This window comes from Eschrichtius robustus, chromosome 13 (genome assembly GCF_028021215.1).
Source record: "Eschrichtius robustus isolate mEscRob2 chromosome 13, mEscRob2.pri, whole genome shotgun sequence".
In the NCBI taxonomy this organism is placed as follows: domain Eukaryota; kingdom Metazoa; phylum Chordata; class Mammalia; order Artiodactyla; family Eschrichtiidae; genus Eschrichtius; species Eschrichtius robustus.
In genome coordinates, this window is record NC_090836.1 from 103,911,132 (window position 1) to 103,930,731 (window position 19,600).

Genomic DNA, 19,600 nt, shown 5'->3' on the forward strand with positions numbered 1-19,600 from the left:
GGTGCCTGGGCTTGGACGACTCTAAGACTGAGACTGTAGATTGAGCTGCCCACACATGGCCTCTCCATGTGGCTTAACATCCTCATGGCACAGTGGCCTTAGGAAAGTCAGACTTCTGACATAATGATTCAAGGCTCCCAGTAAGACTTCCAGAAAGCAAGCTGTTAGTTGCATTTTTTTCATGACTGAACCTCAGAAGTCGCATAATATCACTTCCACTCTACTCTTTTGGGTAAAGAAGTCATAAGCCTACTTTAAAGAGAGGGAAATTAGACTCCATCTCTTGATGCAGGAGTGCCCTGGTCACATAAAAGAATATATGGGATAAGAGATATTGTTGTGGAAAATATATGCCACACCTCGTTTCTTGTAATCTTGCTAAATTCACTTATTAGTTTTAGGAGCTTTTGGGTAGATGCTTTAGGATTTTCTATGTGCATAATCATGTCACCTACAAATAAACAGAATTTTACTTCTTTCTAGGTAATATGTGTGGCTTTTATTTCCTCTTCTTGCCTTATTGCATTGTCAAGGACCTCAAGTACAATGTTGAACGGAAGTGATGAGAGCAGACATTTTTACCTCCTTCCAGGTATTGGTGGAGAGGGTGAAACATTTAGGTGCTCACCATTAACTTTGATGTTAGCTGTTGACTTTTCGTAGATGCCCTTTATCAGGGTGGTTTTGACAGTGCAAATTCCACAGACAAGGAGTCTGTATTTTTAATAAACATTCTGCCTTATTTTGGTAGGTCTTTTTCTTTACATTTGAGGAATACCAGTATATAAAGGGCAAAGAGATTGAGGATAGGATTTGTAAGACTTGGTGGAAGAAGAGCTGGAAGACAGATCATAGTTTGCTGAGACTTCTAAATAATTATGAATCAGTATTTTGCCAAATGCTTTTTCTTGTGTTGAGATGGATGGTCATATGATTTTTCTGACTTACTCTATTAATGTACTGAAGGACATTGATTAATTTTTAATGTTAAGCCAGCTTGCATTCCTGAGATAAGTCCCACTTTGTCGTGAGATGTTCGTCTTTTTATATGTTTCAGGATTCTCTTTGAAATTTTATTTTATTGTATTGTATGTAATATATTTTAAAAGAGTTTTATATCTCTGTTCATGAGGAATACAATTGACCCTTGAACAACACAGGTTTGAACTGTGCAGGTCCACTTACACGTGCTTTTTTTTTTCCTCAATTAAATACGGGTAGTACTGCATGATCCAGGGTTTGCTGAATCCACAGATATAGCACTGCAGATACAGAGGGCTGACTATGCGACTTGAGCATCTATGGATTTTGGTATCCATGGGGGCTCCTGGAACCAACCCCCTTTGTATACCAAGGGATGACAGTATTGTCTTCCATTTTCTTTTCTTCTGTGTATTCTCTTTTTCTGTTTCGGCATTAGGGAAATGGTGATTTCATAAAATGCTCCTGTGATTTCTGAAAGAGTTTGTGCAAGATTGGTATTGTGTTTTTCTTAAATACTTGATAGAATTCAACAGTGAAGCCATCTTGGCCTGGAACTTTCTTTGTGGGAAAGTTTTAAGTACAAATTCAGTTTCTGCTCCGGGTAGGGCTCCAGATTTTCTATTTCTTTTCTTGTCAGTTTTGATAATTTGTGTATTTTAAAGAATTTGGTCATTTTAAACAATTGTAATTTATTGACATACTGTTGTTTACAATATTCCCTAATTCTTTTAATGTCTGTAAGGACTAAAGTGATGTCTTCAATTCCTAAAATTGGTGATTAAACTAATTGATATGTGTCTTGAGATCTGTCACATAGTCTATCTTGATGAATGTTTCATGTGTCCTTGAGAAGAATGTGTGTTCTGCTTTGTTGGGGAAGTTTCTGTAAATATCAGTTAGGTCATGTTGGTTGATATGTAGTGTTTTTCCTGTGTTCTCTACCCTTACTGATTTTCCATCTGCTTTTTCTATCAACTGCTGAGTGAGGACTTCTGGAAGTTCCAACTATAATGGTTGATTTGTCTCTTCTTTTAGTTTTGTGAGGTTTTGCTTCATGTTGTTTGAATCTTGGTTATTAGATACACACACATGTAAGATGATTATGTTTTCTTGATGAATTTATATGCTTATTGTTATGAAATATTCCTCTATTTCTGGTTATATCCCCTGTCCTCGATTCCAGTTCCTCTGATATTAATATAGCCATTCCATCTTCCTTATGATTAGTATTTCCTTGGTATGTCTTTTCCATCCCTTTGCTTTTAATCTGTTTGTGTCTTCTTATTTAAAGCACTTTTCTTGTAGACAGCTTATAGTTGGATTTTGCTTTCCTACCCTTTTAGTGTGTGTTTAGTTCATTTACATTCAGTAATTATTTATATGGCTGGGGTTTACACTGCCATTTTGCTATTTATTTTCTATTCATTTCATCTTATTTCCTCCCTTTTTCCTCCCTTCTTTTGCATGCATTGGGCACTTTTTAAATTAATGGACCCTGTTTTTTAGGGCAGTTTCAGGTTTACAGAAATATTGAGCAGGAAGTACAGAGAGTTTGATATACTCTGTTGCCACCTCTTCACACACACAAGGTTTCTCCTGTTATTGACATCTTGTGTTCGTGTGGTGCCTTTGTTACAGTTGATGAGCCAATATCAATATGTCATTATTAACTAAAGTCCATAGTTGACATTGGGGTTCCCTCTCTGTGCTGTACATTCTGTGAGTTTGGACAAATGTATAATGACATGTATCCGCCATTATGGTATCACACAGAGTAGTTTCACTGCCCTAAAAATCCTCTGTGCTCCACCTGTTCATCCCTCCCTCTCCCTGAACCCTTGACAACCACTGGTCTTTTCACTGTCTCCATGGTTTTGCCTCTTCCAGAATGTCATTTCCGTGGAACCACACAGTGTGTAGTCTTTTCAGATCGGCTCTTTTCACTCAGGGAGACTTTCTTATTATTCTTGTTAGTTTTCACTCTGGCTTATCGGCCATCTCTCCTCTCCCCACCTTTCTTTCAGTTAGTGGTTACTTTTTATAGCACGTATTTATAACTTACCTAGACTCCCTTCAAATACTGCTGATCTTGGCGAGACAGCGGTGAGTGGTGGCTTGAAGCGAGATCTTAGTTCCCTGCCCAGGAAGTGAACCTGGGGAGCCTGGGTGAAAACCAGGAACCCCAGCCACTAGACCAGCTAGGGCTAGAGGCTAGAAGCAAAGCTGCCGTGGCGTTTGCCCCCGTTGAAAAATGCATTTCTCACGGAGGCAAAAACTGTAAAAACAGGTACAAAGTTAATTATTAGAGACACAGCACAACAAGTGGGAGAGCACACAGAGAAACAGTTGCTTAGTTAAGACAGAAGCAGGGCAGAGATGCACACGGGGAGAGAAAGGGTGTGGGCGTCCCCCCATAATGAGGAGGAGCCCAATAAAGAGGCGGTGAAGTCATTCATATAGGGCAGTTCTTCCGGGTCTTTGTTTACCTTTGGCCAATCATCTGGTTTCTTCTTCCACACGTGACCTGCTGTAGGACCCTCCCCAGCATGCGTGCGCAACTTTTTTCCAAGATGGGGTTTCAGCCCAGAGGCCTATGGGACGGCCTTAGCATCACCTGTTATGGGGTGGTGCCCCCTCCTTTTTGACCCCCAAGGAGGCTTACTGCGCGTGTGCAATCGGGGAGGTTTCCTTGACCTCAGGAATGGTCATCTTATCTCTTTACTCCGGCAGACCTCAGCTCCGGCTATTAACTTTGGCCTTGGAGTGTCTGGGGAAACAAAGCTCCAATTTACTCCGCCTGTCAGACTCCAGCTGTCCAGCCCAGGGGCCCATCTACCTCTACCTCACTGGTACACCACCTTCTGCTGCTGGCAGGCCCGTGTCTGAACGCAGGCATTCAGCATTTCCCGTTTCCCCCGCGGTTTACAGGAGGAGCACTGGCCGCTCTGCCAGGGCTGGGGGAGCCTTCAGCCTTCACCACGTCCCATGTCCGATGTCACCGGGGAAGCTGGGGAAGGGGTGGGCGGGTGGGCGGGCGGGCTCACCCTTGGTGTGGACGCTGTCTGGGCTCCTTGAGAGATAGCAACTCACTTCACACCCCCAGCGCCTTGGGAAGGAGCCGTTCCTCACCATTTTACAGATGAGGAAACAGAAGATCAGAGAAACTCGGCTCGCGGGTGGGAAAAGAGTTGGCTTGATAGATTTTTACAATGCTCTTCCATCTGAGAAACATGCCACGGAGCTCTGTCCTTGTCCTCGTCCTTCTCCCCTCTTCCCAGAGACCGTGGCGAAGACGTGGAGGGTGTGAGTTTACCCACTGCCTCTCAGCTTGGAAGGACAGCTAATGTGATCGATGACACGATCAAGGTGCAGAATGAGTTCCACTGACTGCAGTTCCGCCTGAGAGCCAATCAAACAAACGAGCTCACGGGAATAAGTGAGAAGCCCTACGTTCAAGTTCACAAAACCAAGCAGTACAGTTCGTTGAATGCAGCCTGGACAGCCTGGGTTGACTGCGTCGCCAGTGGGACGCTCTCATGGCTCTCGTGCCCAGATTCTGGCTTTGGTCTTGTAGCTGACCTCTCGCATCCTCGCTGGCCCCTTCTGTTACGCCCCACCTTGCGGCCAGAGTCGTCTTTTCCAAATGCAAATCTCGTAACCGTGGTGGCTCCCCATTTCCGTGTCAGTAGCTTCCTTCTGTAGCTTTGCTGGGGTCTCACCCTTCGCTCCCCACGTGGCCTTCCAGCCTCCGAATGGTCTTCTCCCGTCAGCCCCAGCTTCCTTGCGGCCCCTCCCGCCGCACTGGCCTTCATTCACGCCTGGAGTGTGCCTAGCTTCCTTCTCCCTGCGTCTAGGCCCGGGCCTCACGTCCTCTGCACGCAGAGGTCAGGTCAGGTCCTCAGGTCAGGCCCCCGTTCTGTGCCGTGACGGCCGGGCTCCCCAGGGCACAGCGAGCCCCCATGCGCATTTGCGTGGTCTGCGTGATGAACGTTTGCTTAACGACCAGACCGTCATCTCTGGACAGAAGGCCCGTGCTGTTCTCCTGCCCAGCTGTGTTGGGAGGCCTAGGACTGCCCCCGGGTCCCGTGACTCCCAGCATGTAGCTGTGCTCCCGGCCGTGATTCCTCCCAGCGCGGTCGTGTGAGGCGGCAGCGGCCAAGGGAGAAGGCCCAGGGGGACCCAGGCGCCAGCTGCCCGGAGTCCTGCCCTGGTGGAGTCGCAGGAGACGCCTAACTCCCCAGCGACGAGTTGGCACCGTCTGCCAGGAGCTCGGTAGAGGCTCTGCGCCTGGGGTCTGTACCGAGGCTGTTCACATAGGTACCTCTGCCTGGCACGGACCGGCAGGAAAGCAGGAGCTCGGCGCAAACCACAGTGCTCAGCTGAGGCCAGCGAGCCATTCCTGCTGGTTCGGGAGAGGTGGCAAAACCCGAAATCCCCGGTCCCAGGCGCTGGCTGAGGGAGGGCCGACCTGGCAAACGGGCCTGTCTCAGGATGGCGGTCTCCGGCCTGCTTTTCCGCACCGTCTCTGCTCCGGCCTCGGGGTATTGTCTCCCGCACGAGGCACTCAGACAGCGTTTACTGCACAGAGGGAAGAGCTCCCAGTCTGCTGTGGTTCTGTCTTGTATGGATTGATGCATCAGTTGCATGGATTGGATCATCAGGGTGCCTGAAATGGGGCCTTGTACCGCTGAGTTGTTCCAGACGCAGGTCCAGGGCAGGTGAGGGAGGCCAGTGTGGTTTGAGCCTAAGAAGGCAGCTTTCTCGGAGTGAGACTGGCCAGGAAAGGGGTGTGGGACTTGCTGAGGGCTTGCATCTCTGGTCTGGGGGCACAGCCCCTTGTCAGAGGTAAGAGGGATTCTCAGTTCTCTGGGAGCTGGGAGTTTTAATAGGCGGGTGCTGGGGTCCTTCTGGCTAAGCCGATATGAGTGTATCTTCCAGCTCTTCTCTGAGATGCTCCTTCAGAAGAGTCGATTCTGCTTGTCAGCTGAAGAGCGCGGAAAATGCTGTTTGTTATTGCTGGAGGGTGAGGCGGGAACAGTAGCATGTGCGAGGCAAGCCTGGTGTGCATTTTTTGATTTTTTTCTGTAAAAAGGTAAGCAGAAAGGTAAAGTCCGTCTGCTACGGACTTCACTTTCTGTGAAACATTTCCCAAAAGGTCATTGTATTCTTCAGACCTTCCTTCCTTCCCTCTGACCCATAAGTTTTACATATTCTATCGTTTCTTAAAGACACAAAATCAAATCTCAGTTTGAAAGGATATGCATGTTTACTTTTCACGGAGTATTGTTAATATTATGACTGTTACTATTTCTGTAAATATACCACATTCTTATTTACTTCCTATTTTGCCTGCCTAGTCATACATTTATTCAGCAGACGTTTTCTGTGCCAGGTGTGTTGCCGGCGCGGGTTTGGATGGCATGCTGGGGGTGGCGCCCCTGCCTGAAGTGGGCAGAACCCACGGTCTGATCAGGGGCGCTGGTGGAGCCCTGCTGGGCAGCCTGAGTGCCAAGTGCCTCTCCTGAGGCCACAGAACATTCTTTTCCCCTCACACCTTCCATCTCAGCCTCTGGCTCTGGAATGTCCTTGGTGTGCCCTTCAAAGGCTTCCTGGCTGCTAAGTGGGGCCGTCCTCAGCCGACCACACTGTGCCCCTTCTGAAGGCTGGTCTTCTCTGCCCCCCGCTCCCTGCCTAAATCCAGATGCCAAGGCCACACCTGTCAATCTTCTCAGGTCCTTCCACAATACAGATTTTTTTTTTTATACTCTCGGGTGTCATTCTTTTCTTATTATTTGGATTTTCAAGAGAACTCATCTCCCCTACCTGGGTTTTGAACAAATTGAGAAATAAACTAGTGGCAGATGGTCAAAGAATAACTTTTATTTCTTCTAAATGAGAAGCTTGAAATCCTGTCTTAGTGTGAGAGCCAAATAACCTGGCTGACTGAATCCCAGGATCATTCAGGCTGACCCACCCTGTCAGAGCCAGTGCTGGGCCTGGGCAGGACCCCCTCACGTGCATCAGAGCTGTACCAGGAAGCAGCCTTCTGGGGGTTAGGGGGAGCAGTCTTCTTGGGGGAGCAGCCTTCCTGGGGGAGCAGACTTCCTGGGGGAGCAGCCTCCCTAGGGAAGCAACCTTCCCAGGGGGAGCAGCCTTCCCGGGGTGGGAGCAGCCTTCCCAGGGGGAGCAGCCTTCCCGGGGTGGGAGCAGCCTTCCCTGGGGGAGCAGCCTTCCCCAGGGGAGCGGTTTTCTTGGGGGAGCAACCTTCCCAAGGGGAGCAGCCTTCCCTGGGGGAGCAGCTTTCTTGGGGGAACAGTCTTTCTGTGGGGAGCAGCCTTCCCCCGGGGGAGCAGCCTTCCTGGGGGATCAGCCGATTCTGAGAGCTGGAAGGAGGGCTGAACCTACTGGCTGTTTAGTCTCCCAGGCTTAGCAGTTGAAGTTGCCTTCTTGGGGTGAGTATTTCTGGGGATGGAGATAGTGCAGGAGAGGCACCAACTGAGTTCCCTCCACTTGGAAGCAGACCCCGGGTTTGAGAGTGCTTCCTTCAGCTGGCTGTTTGCGTAACCATTAGGTCCCTTCTCGGCCAGGGGTGTGGCCCGCCTTGGAGCCCACCCACAGCCCATCGGGACAGGCCAGCCCCCTGTGGAACCCCCGCTCCTTTGAGGATTCTCCTGGGACGCTGGGGAGAGGGCATTAGAGCCTGGTCCTGATGGCTTTGAAACGTGTTAGAATTGAACGTTAATTCGATAATCTGCAAGGCCTCTACCTAAGGCTGCAAAACCACTCTTAGTTTATTTCTCATCCTTAATTATGTCCTGCTTGACTGTTCCACCTGGCTCATCAGAAATTCCACCTTGAGGTGAAATGCCAGTGTATAAGCTTCCAACTACACAGCATGCCCCGAATTCGAGTATAAATCTCCTTGTGTTACCCAGTTTCAGAGAGAAATTGTCTTAAAGGCCAGCCCTTGTAAGTTCAAGTCCAAAACCAGAATTTCCATTGCCCATTAATGTCTAAGTCCGTGAAAGCTCACGACTTGTGCTTACCTTGTGCTGCTGCCCTGTCTCGGCCGGAGGGGCGCCCGGTGTCTCACCGGGACACGCACGGGCCTTTCAGGGCCCAGAGGTCCTGTCCATTGAGCGCCAGTCTGTGAAAGCCCTCGCGTCACAAGACTTCAAAGTGTGGCAAAACCCACAAGCTTGTCGCCGTGTCTAGAGGACACATCACGCCAGGCCCCTGTGGCAGCCGCCCCGGGAGCACCGTCCCCCTGCGCAGAGCAGGGCGCATGTGGGACCTCAGCGTTGCTCTGAGTCGGGGCACCGCACGGAGCTGTCCTCGGTTTTGCCCTCGCGGGGATGTGACAGTTGGATCCAGAGGCTGTCACTTGAAATCGACTTGGGAGAAACCTCAGCAAGAAGTTAGGTGTGAGCCTGCTCATTTTCTGTTTCTGCGGGAAAGAGATCCTTGTTGCCTTGTAGGCATTTTAAGTTCTGTGTCATCGTGCTGCCACTCCTGCTCTAGCTAGGAGGGGTGTGTGTGCGTGTGTGCGCACGTGTGTTAAACCCAGAGAGCGCCGACCGTGCCGGGATCGGAGCCCTCCACGTCTGACTGCTCAGCCTTAGACGCTGCTGCTGGTGTGAAGGTCCTCCTCTCCCCCATGCTGTGTCGTTGGAGACCCCCTCGCAGGTCCTGGGGCGGGTGGCACCGGGAGTGCTGTTCCCACGTCCCTGGGGCCTCCCCCGTGCCTTCCTGAGGACAAGCCATCCTCTCCCAACACCGGCCCAGCAGGAGCTCCCCTGAACCGCCAGGGACCGAGGCCCCATGCGCTCACTCGAGTTCAAGGACCCGCAGGCGCAGCGCGTCGTGGCTTGAAACAACACACGTTTGTTACCTCATCGTCCTGGAGGCCAGAAGGCTGCCATGCACCTGGGGTGCTGGATCAAGGTGTAGATCAAGGCGTGGGCAGGGCTGCGTCCCTTCTGGGGCTTCAGGGAATAATTCGCTCCTTGGTCTCTTTTGTGTTGCTTGGGTGGTGACGCCTTTGCCCGCCTTCCACGTCCGCGGTGGCGAGTCAAGCGTCCTCGCAGCTCTGACTCTGAGTCTCCTGTCTCCTCCTCCACCTTCAAGGGCCCCGGGTCACACTGGGCCCACCTGGGCCATCCAGGATGCTTCCCCTGGTTCAGTCCCTTGCTTAGCAATCTTTGTCCCCCTTGCCTGGCTCCAGGAATGTGCCCTGGACACCTTACATGCATCTTACATCTTACCTGCAGTGTAAGTGCATCACTGCAGGAGTCCAGTTGAAACCCTCATTTCTGCAAACGGTCCCTGAGCGCTGGCAGAGGCTCCTGAGGGCAGTTCTGTGGGGATGCCCTGGGGCGGGACACAGAGGGCGCCACCTTCTCCTCCGGCTGGTTTGTGTTCTCAGGTGATGACAGTGGGCACCCGGCCTCCTGTCCCTGAGCCTTCATGCACCTGCCGCTCACAGTGCTTCCGGAAGCCTCAGAGCAGCCCTACACGTCGGCACTGTCATTCTCACCTTATAGATAATGAAACTGCAGCCCAGAGGGGCGGTGTTACTTGCCAGCGTCACACAGCATCTACGTGATAGAGCTGGGCTCTCGTTCCAGGTCTGCCTGACTGGAGACCCCCCTCCCCCCGCCCAGTGCCCACACTGGTTTTCCTGTCTTAGTTTATGAACTTCTTCACCTGAGTTCACTGAGACTGAAGTCCCATGTTCACTCTGCGCTCACGCAGTGACCACGTCCTTGGCCCTGGGACGGCCGACGTGACGCTGGTACTGCCAGGTCGCTGTTACGGATCGGCTCCCCTGCAGCGCTGAGGGCTCTTTGCCCCTGTGCCAGCCAGAGCAACTTCCGGCAGGCTCTGGCCCTCAGTGAGCTGTTGGTTCAATTTAAATGTAAATACCTGCGTTTACATATAGACACGCCCCATTAAACATTCCTGAGATTGGTGTGTTCCCCTCTGACATCACGGGGTGTCGGACTTCACCTTCTGGTTCGTGCTGCACACGGGTGGTGTAACGCAGCCTAATGCCTTGTGCGTTGATCGCTTTGTGAATCTGTTATGTTGTGAAACTGTTCACCTTTGTTCCCGCTGCCTTTTTCCCCTTTGGAAAGCGGGTTTTATTTTCCATGCATATGATATTCGTTGTTATTTTTCCCTTAGGATAACTACACCTTTGCTCAACCTGGGATTCAAATGAAAGTGAAAATCTTGGAAGAACTCGTGAGCCGGATCGATGGTAAGCCAGCTTCCTGGGCTCCCCTTTCCCTGCGGGGCGGGGGAGAAGGCGGTGGAAGGCTCAGGACTCGCCGGCCATCAGCTGACAGGATGCCGTCCTCGCCCAGCCCGTGGCCCCTGGCTTGCGCCTTCCACGCATCCTTCTGAGGCCACCCGCCGCTGGAGCAGGAACCGCTGCCATTCCTTTTACGAAGGCGATATAATCAGAATTCAGTGCCGTCACTTTGCAGGAAGTAATGAGTGCGTCCTAGAAGCAGGCAGCTCTTACTCCTTATTAAGCCCGGTGATTGTCATAATCTGGGTGACAGCCGGGTTGTTTATGGCCGTCCTCTGGCACACTGTTCCTGCCTCTGCACACATTTTGCTATCAAGGATGCTGGCGTAATTTCTCCACGGAATCCAATTAATTACCGAGTCTGAAAATAGCATCTTTAATATTACAGAAAAATTATAGTATGTGCTCGGCCATTTTAGATTATGCTTTCATGTTTAAGTGGGGGCTTTGAAATACTTTCTCCCCTCATCCTTAAAATAATTCCCCCTATGATGTGCTGACTGTCATATTGCAATAGCAGAGTTTAATTAAAGTTGAGAGATAATGCTGCCCATTTCAAGCATACTCTCCTGATAGTTTGTTAAATTAATGAACAGAGCATTAACAGAGGGATACCAAGCAGACCCGGGCATGGATTTGTGACACCAGCTGGCTGGTCAGTGGTGATGTGAAGAGAAGACACAGGCTGTGCCATCAGGAGCCCTGTGTGAGCTTGGTGGGTGACTTCACTGAACCTGCAGAGAAATCGTACTTTGCTTAAAACGTAGACACGCCGCCCGTGTTCCAGGGCTGCCTTCCAAGGACAGGCATATCCCGGCGTCTCTTCCCCTTGCTGTACCTTCAGCAGTAGAAAGTATATCGGTAATCATCTTCCCAAGAAAGGCCCTTGGTTTGGGAAATGATGGAATGACATTATGAAATGGAATCATACAAATCATCAACTCCATTCTGTTCCTTGATTGAACCTGATTTTCAGTTGTATCTAATGGTTATTACCTAATTTCCATATTATGAAGTTCTACACAGTTCTTCCACTAATACTTTGATTCAGTATATTTAGCTGCTTTGCAGCTACCTATTCAAAGTACTGTTTTTGGCTTATGTAACTGCATTTATGTACATTTATGCTTAACTTCATGGGGAGATCTTTGTTGGACGCTCTTGGGTTTTTTCCCTGCTAGCAGTTTCACACCTTTCCCCCAGCCTCGTTTTGTTCTTTGAAATACGATTTGCAGGAGCTGTGAATTACACTTCCTTAGCAGTTCTTCTTTTCCTCCTGTGTCTCTTAGAAGGCAGATTTTGTATATTTGTGGAGGTTGGAAAGTTGCGGTTGGTGCTTATTTGTTCCAGGGTTGCAGTCTGGGAAATAGTTGAGTTGATTTTCTCTGGTGCTGTGGTTTAGAAGAAGCACATCACAGGTTTGCTGGATGATGGTTTAAAAGAACAGCAGCAGCAACCAGAGGAATCCCAACCGGATCTGGGCTTTTCAGTAAATCCCGTTTTTATTTTCCTGCAGCTTCTGAGGAGGGCATTTTCATCCTGTGGTTGTTTTGTTTAAATGATCAGTTCTTCACAACATGGGAGGCTCTTTTTGGTAATCGGTTAGACTTTGTAATCTGTTTGTAACTATTCTTCCAATGAAACCTGGAAGAACATCTGTGATGGCCTCAGAAGAAGAATTCCCAGGCTTTTCAAGCAGGAAGTATCAGAATTGACAGAGTTTGGGCTGTTACCCCTCAGCAGCCCCGGGGAGAAGTGTCCATAGGCCCCCTTCTCTCACTTTCCTCCTGGAGAAAGAATTTGTGGTCTTGGGACTGTGCAGGGACGGCAAGGATTTTATTAAAGGCAGGATACACTAGGAAGAAAATATTGCTTTAAAAAACAACAACAAAAAAAACCACTGCCCCATTTTTGCATTTCAGGGCAAGGACAGCATTGATTTCAGAACTTTTTGGCAATTTGGTGAAGGAACACCATTTCATGGACCTGTTATTAAGAAAGCTGAGGTTTTATGGGCTTGACCCAGATGGGAATAGTTTGGAAAAGAGCTAAATTGCTACACAAGGAAAAGTGAGAGGAATTTTGGGGTTCCAGTAGTAGTGTTGTAAGTCAGGAGAGAATGGAGAGCGAGAGGAGGGCAGAGGCCCAGGGGTACAGGAGGGTGGCAGCGAGGGGAGGGGAAGATCAGGAGAGGGTCAGGGTCACTGTCTTATTTTCTAGCTGTGACAACTGGCTAAAGGATTTCTGAAAAGTACTCTTAAGTAGTTTTCTATTTTGAGTAGTGCAGTACCCTACTCTCTGTTACCCCCAAATCTTTAGAAAAAGTCTGTTCCCTAGACAGGAAGGTGGCGTGACTGAAGACAGAGGGTCGTGTCTGTAATGGAGGCCGAGCAGGAAGGTGATGGGCAGCAGCCTGAGAGACCGCCCGGTGGGTGGTAATTGTCTCGAGAGAGGTAAGCTGGCTAGTGAGAAGCCCCAGGGGAGTCTGTAATCTTTGGTGCAGAGCTTTCAGAACTTCCCACACAATGAGAGATGGAGCCTTGAGCCACTGAATTGGCAATGTCAAAGGTGAGAGTAGGAGGGCCTTCCACTGCCAGTGGTGGTGGGCTAGGTAATTCCAACCAGATTTCTCACTGAAGAGAGCTAAAAAATGGATAAGATTGTTTTTTAAAGCCAGCAAACAGACAAACGAATGAGGGGTGGTGAGGAAGAATGAAAGAGAGAAAAAAAGAAAACAAAGAAGGTAAAAAGAAAACAAATTTCATAAAAACATTGAACTCTACTAATAGGGAGACAAGAACTTCGGGCCAGATTCTGGAAGAATGCTGGAACCAGAGAGATGAGCCCAGCCCTGAAGGCCACTGTTGTTCTGAGGGTTCTTGCTAATCCAGAAGAAAGAATCCCAACGTGGTTTGTAGTTTTGACAGCTTCATGGAGGGAAAGGATCAAACCATAGCCTACCTGAGGATAGGAGTGCAGAAAATGCCCAGGTACTTTCTGAGACCCAGAAGACCAACTGTCAGGGTGGAACTGAAGTGAAACTGCCCTTGTGGAGTCTTGCAGGCCAGGTTTACATCACCTGAGAGGACCACGGTTGTTTGAGCCTTGATTATGGCACTTCTCTACTGGAGTAGAGTGCTTGGGAGAAGCAAAAAAAAAAATCTTTTCTGGAGGAAGTTACCAGAAAGTTGTTCCTCAAATTGTTTCTGCTTTTTTTTTTTTCCATATAAAATGATCTACACATAGTCAAAGATACACACACATTCAAGACTTCCTAAGTGAGAACAAACAGAAACAACAGATAACAGAAACAGGCCCACAAGATGTTAAGTTTCTGTAATTCTTACGCATAGACCATGAAACTATTTTCCTTACTATGTATGAAGAAATATAAAAAAGAGAATCTTGAGAATGTTTGCCATGGTAGTGGGAAACTATATGATTTTACATAAAAGATTTGAAAAATACAATAACCAAATTAAAAAGTCAGTGGGCAGATTTAACAAATTACACATAGCTATAGAGAAAGTTAGTGAACTGGAAGATGGGTTGGAAGAAAATAGCCAAAACAAAACATGGAGAGATAAGAATATGCAAAATATAGAAAGTAAGAGATATAGAAGGTATGGTTAGAGAGCCTCATATGTACTTATTTGGAGTCATAGAAGGAGAGGAGGGAGAGTGAGTAAGAATCTGAAGAGATAATGTTTCATTGTTTTCCAAAAGTACTGAAATAAACCAATTCACAGATTGAAGAGCCCATTGAGTCTTCAGGAGAATAAAGAGAAAACTGTATGTAAACACATCATAGTAAAATTCAATTGAAGACTAATTCTTAAGGCAGCGAGAGTAAGAGATTATTTTCTAAGAATGGCTGTCTGAGAACTGTCTTCTCAACGAAAGGACAAGAAGATATGTTCAATGTGCAGGAAGAACGATAACTGTCACTGTAGTGTCGACATCCAGCAGAAATACCCTTCAAGAATGAATTTGAAAGTCCAAGAGGCCACCTAAATCTGAATTGTTTCTCACTGCCTCCAAGAAGCTGTGTAATCAAGAAGGAAAGCAGACGAAGCACACACACCTACCCTTGCAGCATAAGCAGGGGACCACAATTACTGTGAACTTCAGAGCCCTTGGAAATCGGCAGGTCAGCACCCCATCCAGCCTGGGGAGAGTCAGGTGGTCAGTGGGAAAAGGAGTGGGTATATGGGCAGCTTAGGAGTAGAACCAGATGAAATCACCACAGGAAGACGAAATCCCACCGAGAATGGGAAAATACTGAGACTGGGTCTGAGGTCTGGGAGATCAAAGCGCTGGCTCTTGGGAAATTGGAAAGGATTTGGGAGTTCTGGATGAGTGTCTGCTACGACCTTAGCAGAACCCATTTCTAACAGTTACCTGCCTCTACGAGGTGAATTCTTAGGTCACATTTTTTCGGCGAGGGCTTGCCTAGGGATTTCTTGTTTCTGTCAAACTGCGCTTTATTTTGGCCCTGGAGCAGAGCAAGCCGCTTCTTGTGCAAATGTGTTACTGCCATAGGCCGGTCCGCCTCCAGCAGGCCACCTCGTAGCCCAGCTGAGGGACATTTGGTGTTTCTTTGGAGCACTCTGGCTGCGGGTGGGCAGATGGAAGGATTGAGTCTGGGAGACCAGGGGCAGCAGCTGTTGATAATCGGGTGAGACAGAGCTTATCCGACAAAGGCCAGCGTGTGGCATTGAGGAAGGGGGTGGCCTGGAGTCAGTATTCACGTAGCTCTCATTCGTCCAAAAAGCAGCCTCAGACCTTTTTTTTAAAAAACATTGATTTCTTAATCTCTTATCAAATGTAGTTTCTTCTTCTCTCTCGGGGAGGAATAGCTTGAGCCCTCGGTGTTAGATGTGGTTCCCGGTCCTCTGTTCTTCTGGGACTGCCTTGCACGATGCTCAGACTTTTTCTGGGAAAGGCTGTGCACAGAGCTCTCGTTCAGAGAAACGCCAGGCAGCATCAGTGCTTCCGTGAGACCACCCACCATCGTGTGGTCGTTCGTGTCCAAGCCTCAGGGCCTCCAATAGACAAGGACTGGTTGGTCGGTCTTATTGGCTGCAGCCCGCAAACACTAAGGTCTTCACCACGTCCTCGGGTTCTGCTCACACACGCCGGAGCAGTGGTGGGCGTGTGGGGCCTGCGGCGCTTGTTCCCTGTGCCTGCAGACCCTGGAGGGGACCCGTAAGCAGAGGGGTGCGCGTGCGCCCTGGGCGAGCAGGTCTGCCTGCCACGCGCGGCAGGATGCTGATGCCTGGGGATGGGTTTTACACTGGGTGCTGTGCCGTTTCACTCTGACCTGTTTCCCGCATCCCTGTCCCGGGCAGGGGCCAGCCTCCTGCGGTGCCCCTGACCCCCTCTGTGTTGCTGCTGCCTCCCCGCTTCCCCTTCCCTCTCCCATCAGCACCAGCTCCCTCTCCTCTGTGGGCTGCCACCACTCCTTGCCTGAGCGCACACGCTGTGTCCTCCGCTGCTTCGGGGTGGGTTAGATCTGAACCCTCTCGCGCAGTGTCCGAGCACACGGCCTGGCACCAGGAGTGCATCAAAGGCGCGTGTGGGCCAGACTCTGAGTGATGGGGGTAAAAGTCCCCGTTGGGCGGAAGCCAGGTACCACTGTTGCTGGCCAAACAGACCTAACCCTGACCCTGGCCCTGGCCCTGACCCTGACCCTGACCCTGACCCTGACCCTGACCCTGACCCTGGCCCTGGCCCCCAACAGACAGCCTGTAAACCTCAGCAGCTCAAGCAACACACGTTTGCGTCTCACCCACATGACACATCTTTGTGGCTTTGCCCAGGGCTCTGGTCTGTGTTGTCCTCACCTGGGGACTCAGGCTGATGGAGCAGCCGCCTTCAGGAGTTTGCTGGCCCAGTTCCTGTGATGGAGGGAAAAACTATGGGGATTGTTCACAGGCTCTTTGTGCTTCCGAAAGAAAGTGGTCCCCGGTGCTCGGCTGCATTTCATTGGCCAAACCGAGTCACGTGCTGCAACAAAAGTCAGGAGGAAAGGAAAGGGCCCTCCTGCCTGGGCCGGGCGAGCCTGGCCCCGAGACTGGGGACAGAGTAATGGGTGAGGCATAGAGAGAAGTTCAGAGGTAAGAGCGGGTGCTCTCAGCATTTCTGTTAAATCAGTCTGTTCCCTACTTATGAAACAATTTTTGTACATAAGATTAACAGTTCATGCCAATCATTGAGTAATTTACTGCTTCAATAATAAATACACGTTAACACACCATGGGCTGACAGAATTTCAACGTACAGAGTACTGGAGGAGATTTTCACTCCAGATTACACCTGGAATGTTTACACATATTTGAAAGTGAGATTTCACATTTTTGCCGTGTATCCGAGTGACACACCTTGTACCTTTATTGTCCTTATGTCTGTTACATCTGATGTCAATCTTTGAGGTTGCACGATCCCTAGTTGCCCCCAAGTTCAGCCCTTGGGCTCTTCGAGAGGCTGCAGTCAGAGCCCCTGTGACTGAATCCGGGGGCTGGGCCCCCTGTGGGGAAGCCTCACCTTGGATTCTATGCTCATGCATCTTTTGTGACATAAGATAATGTAAATGGAATATTTTTGCTATCTTTTGATTGAAAACACCGTGAGAACCTGTTTCAGTGTTTTTTTTTAATAGATCCTTATTGGAGTATAATTGCTTCACAATACTGTGTCAGTTGATGTTACACAACAAAGCAAATCAGCCATATGCATACACATGTCCCCATATCCCCTCCCTCTTGAGCCTCCCTCCCATCCTCACTATCCCACCCCTCTAGGTCATCACAAAGCACTGAGCCGATCTCCCTGTGCTATGCTGCTGCTTCCCACCAGCCAACTGTTTTACATTCGGTAGTGTATATATGTCGATGCTATTCTCACTTCGCCCCAGCTTCGCCCTCCCACCCCATGTCCTCAAGTCCATTTTCTATGTCTACCTCTTTATTCCTGCCCTGCCACTAGGTTCATCAGTACCAATTTTTTTTTTTTTTTTTTTTTTTTTAGATTCCATATATATGTGTTAGCATACGGTATTTGTTTTTCTCTTTCTGACTTACTTCACTCTGTATGACAGACTCTAGGTCCATCCACCTCACTACAAGTAACTCAATTTCATTTCTTTTTATGGCTGAGTAATATTCCATTGTATATATGTGCCACATCTTGTTTCTCCGTTCATCTGTCGATGGACACTTAGGTTGCTTCCATGTCCTGGCTATTGTAAATAGTACTGCAGTGAACATTGTGGTACATGACTCTTTTTGAATTATGGTTTTCTCAGGGTATATGCCCAGTAGTGGGATTGCTGTGTCATATGGTAGTACTATTTTTCATTTTTCAAGGAACCTCCATACTGTTTTCCATAGTGGTGGTATCAATTTACATTCCCACCAACAGTGCAGGAGGGTTCCCTTTTCTCCACACCCTTTCCAGCATTTATTGTTTCTAGATTTTTTGATAATGGCCATTCTGACTGGCGTGAGGTGATACCTCATTGTAGTTTTGATTTGCATTTCTCTAATAATTAGTGATGTTGAGCAGCTTTTCATGTGCCTCTTGGCCATCTGTATGTCTTCCTTGGTGAAATGTCTATTTAGGTCTTCCACCCATTTTTTAATTGGATTGTTTGTTTTTTTTGATATTGAGCTCCATGAGCTGTTTGTATATTTCGGAGATTAACCCTTTGTTGTTTCATCTGCAAATATTTTCTCCCATTCTGAGGGTTGTCTTTTCATCTTGTTTATGGTTTCCTTTGCTGTGCAAAAGCTTTTAAGTTTAATTAAGTCCCATTTGTTTATTTTTGTTTTTATTTCCGTTACTCTAGGAGGTGGGTCAAAAAAGATCTTGCTGTGGTTTGTGTCAAAGGGCGTTTTTCCTATGTTTTCCTCTAAGAGTTTTATAGTGTTTGGTCTTACATTTAAGTCTTTAATCCGTTTGGAGTTTATTTTTGTGTATGGTGTTAGGTAGTGTTCTAATTTCATTCTTTTACATGTAGCTGTCTAGATTTCCCAGCACCACTTATTGAAGAGGCTGTCTTTTCTCCATTGTATGTTCTTGCTTCCTTTGTTGTAAATTAGGTGCCCATATGTGCACGGGTTTATCTCTGGGCATTCTATCCTGTACCATTAATCTATATTTCTGTTTTTGTGCCAGTACATACTGTCTTGATTACTGTAGCTTTGTGATATAGTTTGAAGTCAGGGAGCCTGATTCCTCCAGCTCTGTTTTTCTTTCTCAAGATTGCTTTGGCTATTCGGGGTCTTTTGTGTTTCCATACGAATTGTAAAACTTTTTGTTCTAATTCTGTGAAGAATGCCATTGGGAGTTTGATAGGGATTGCACTGAACCTGTAGATTGCTTTGGGTAGTAGAGTCATTTTCACAATATTGATTCTTCCAATCCAAGAATATGGTATATTTCTCCATCTGTTTGTGTCATCTTTGATTTCTTTCTTCAGTGTTTTATAGTTTTCTGAGTACAAGTCTTTCTCCTCCTTAGGCAGGTTTATTCCTAGCTATTTTATTCTTTTTGTTGCAGTGGTAAATAGGAGTGTTTCCTTAATTTCTCCTTCTGATTTCTTGTTGTTGGTGTACAGGAATGCCAGAGATTTCTGTGCATTAATTTTGTGTCCTGCAACCTTACCAAATTCATTGATTAGTTCTAATAGTTTTCTGGTGGCATCGTTAGGATTTTCTATATATAGTATCATGTCATTGGCAAACAGTGACAGTTTTACTTCCTCTTTTCCAATTTGTATTCCTTTTATTTCTTTTTCTTCTCTGATTGCTGTGGCTAGGACTTCCAAAACTATGTTGAATAATAGTGGTGAGAATGGGCAACCTTGTCTTGTTCTTGATCTTAGTAGAAATGGTTTTAGTTTTTTACCATTGAGAACAATGTTGGCTGTGGGTTTGTCATATATGGCCTTTCTTATGTTGAGGTAGGTTCCCTCTGTGCCCATTTGCTGGAGAGTTTTATCATAAATGGGTGTTGAATTTTGTCAAAAGCTTTTTCTGCATCTATTGAGTTGATCATATGGTTTTTATTCCTTAATTTGTTAATGTGGTGTATCACATTGATAGATCTGCATATATTGAAGAATCCTTGCATCACTGGGATAAATCCCACTTGATCATGGTGTATGGTCCTTTTAATGTGCTGTTGGATTCTGTTTGCTAGTATTTTGTTCTGGATTTTTGCATCTATGTTCATCAGTGATATTGGTCTATAATTTTCTTTTTTTGTGATACCTTTTTCTGGTTTTGGTATCAGGGT

The 19,600-nt window shown here is 47.7% G+C and overlaps 1 protein-coding gene across 4 annotated transcripts in view; it reads left to right on the top strand.

Moving 5' to 3' along the window:
* Positions 1–19,600, top strand: part of TBC1D22A (TBC1 domain family member 22A) — a 315,289-nt gene that overhangs the window by 192,724 nt on the left and 102,965 nt on the right. For all 4 annotated transcript variants that reach the window (XM_068561086.1, XM_068561089.1, XM_068561088.1 and 1 more), the window contains exon 10: positions 10,171–10,246. In XM_068561086.1, coding sequence (XP_068417187.1) covers positions 10,171–10,246 — 76 coding nt within the window. The remainder of the gene's footprint in view (positions 1–10,170; positions 10,247–19,600) is intronic.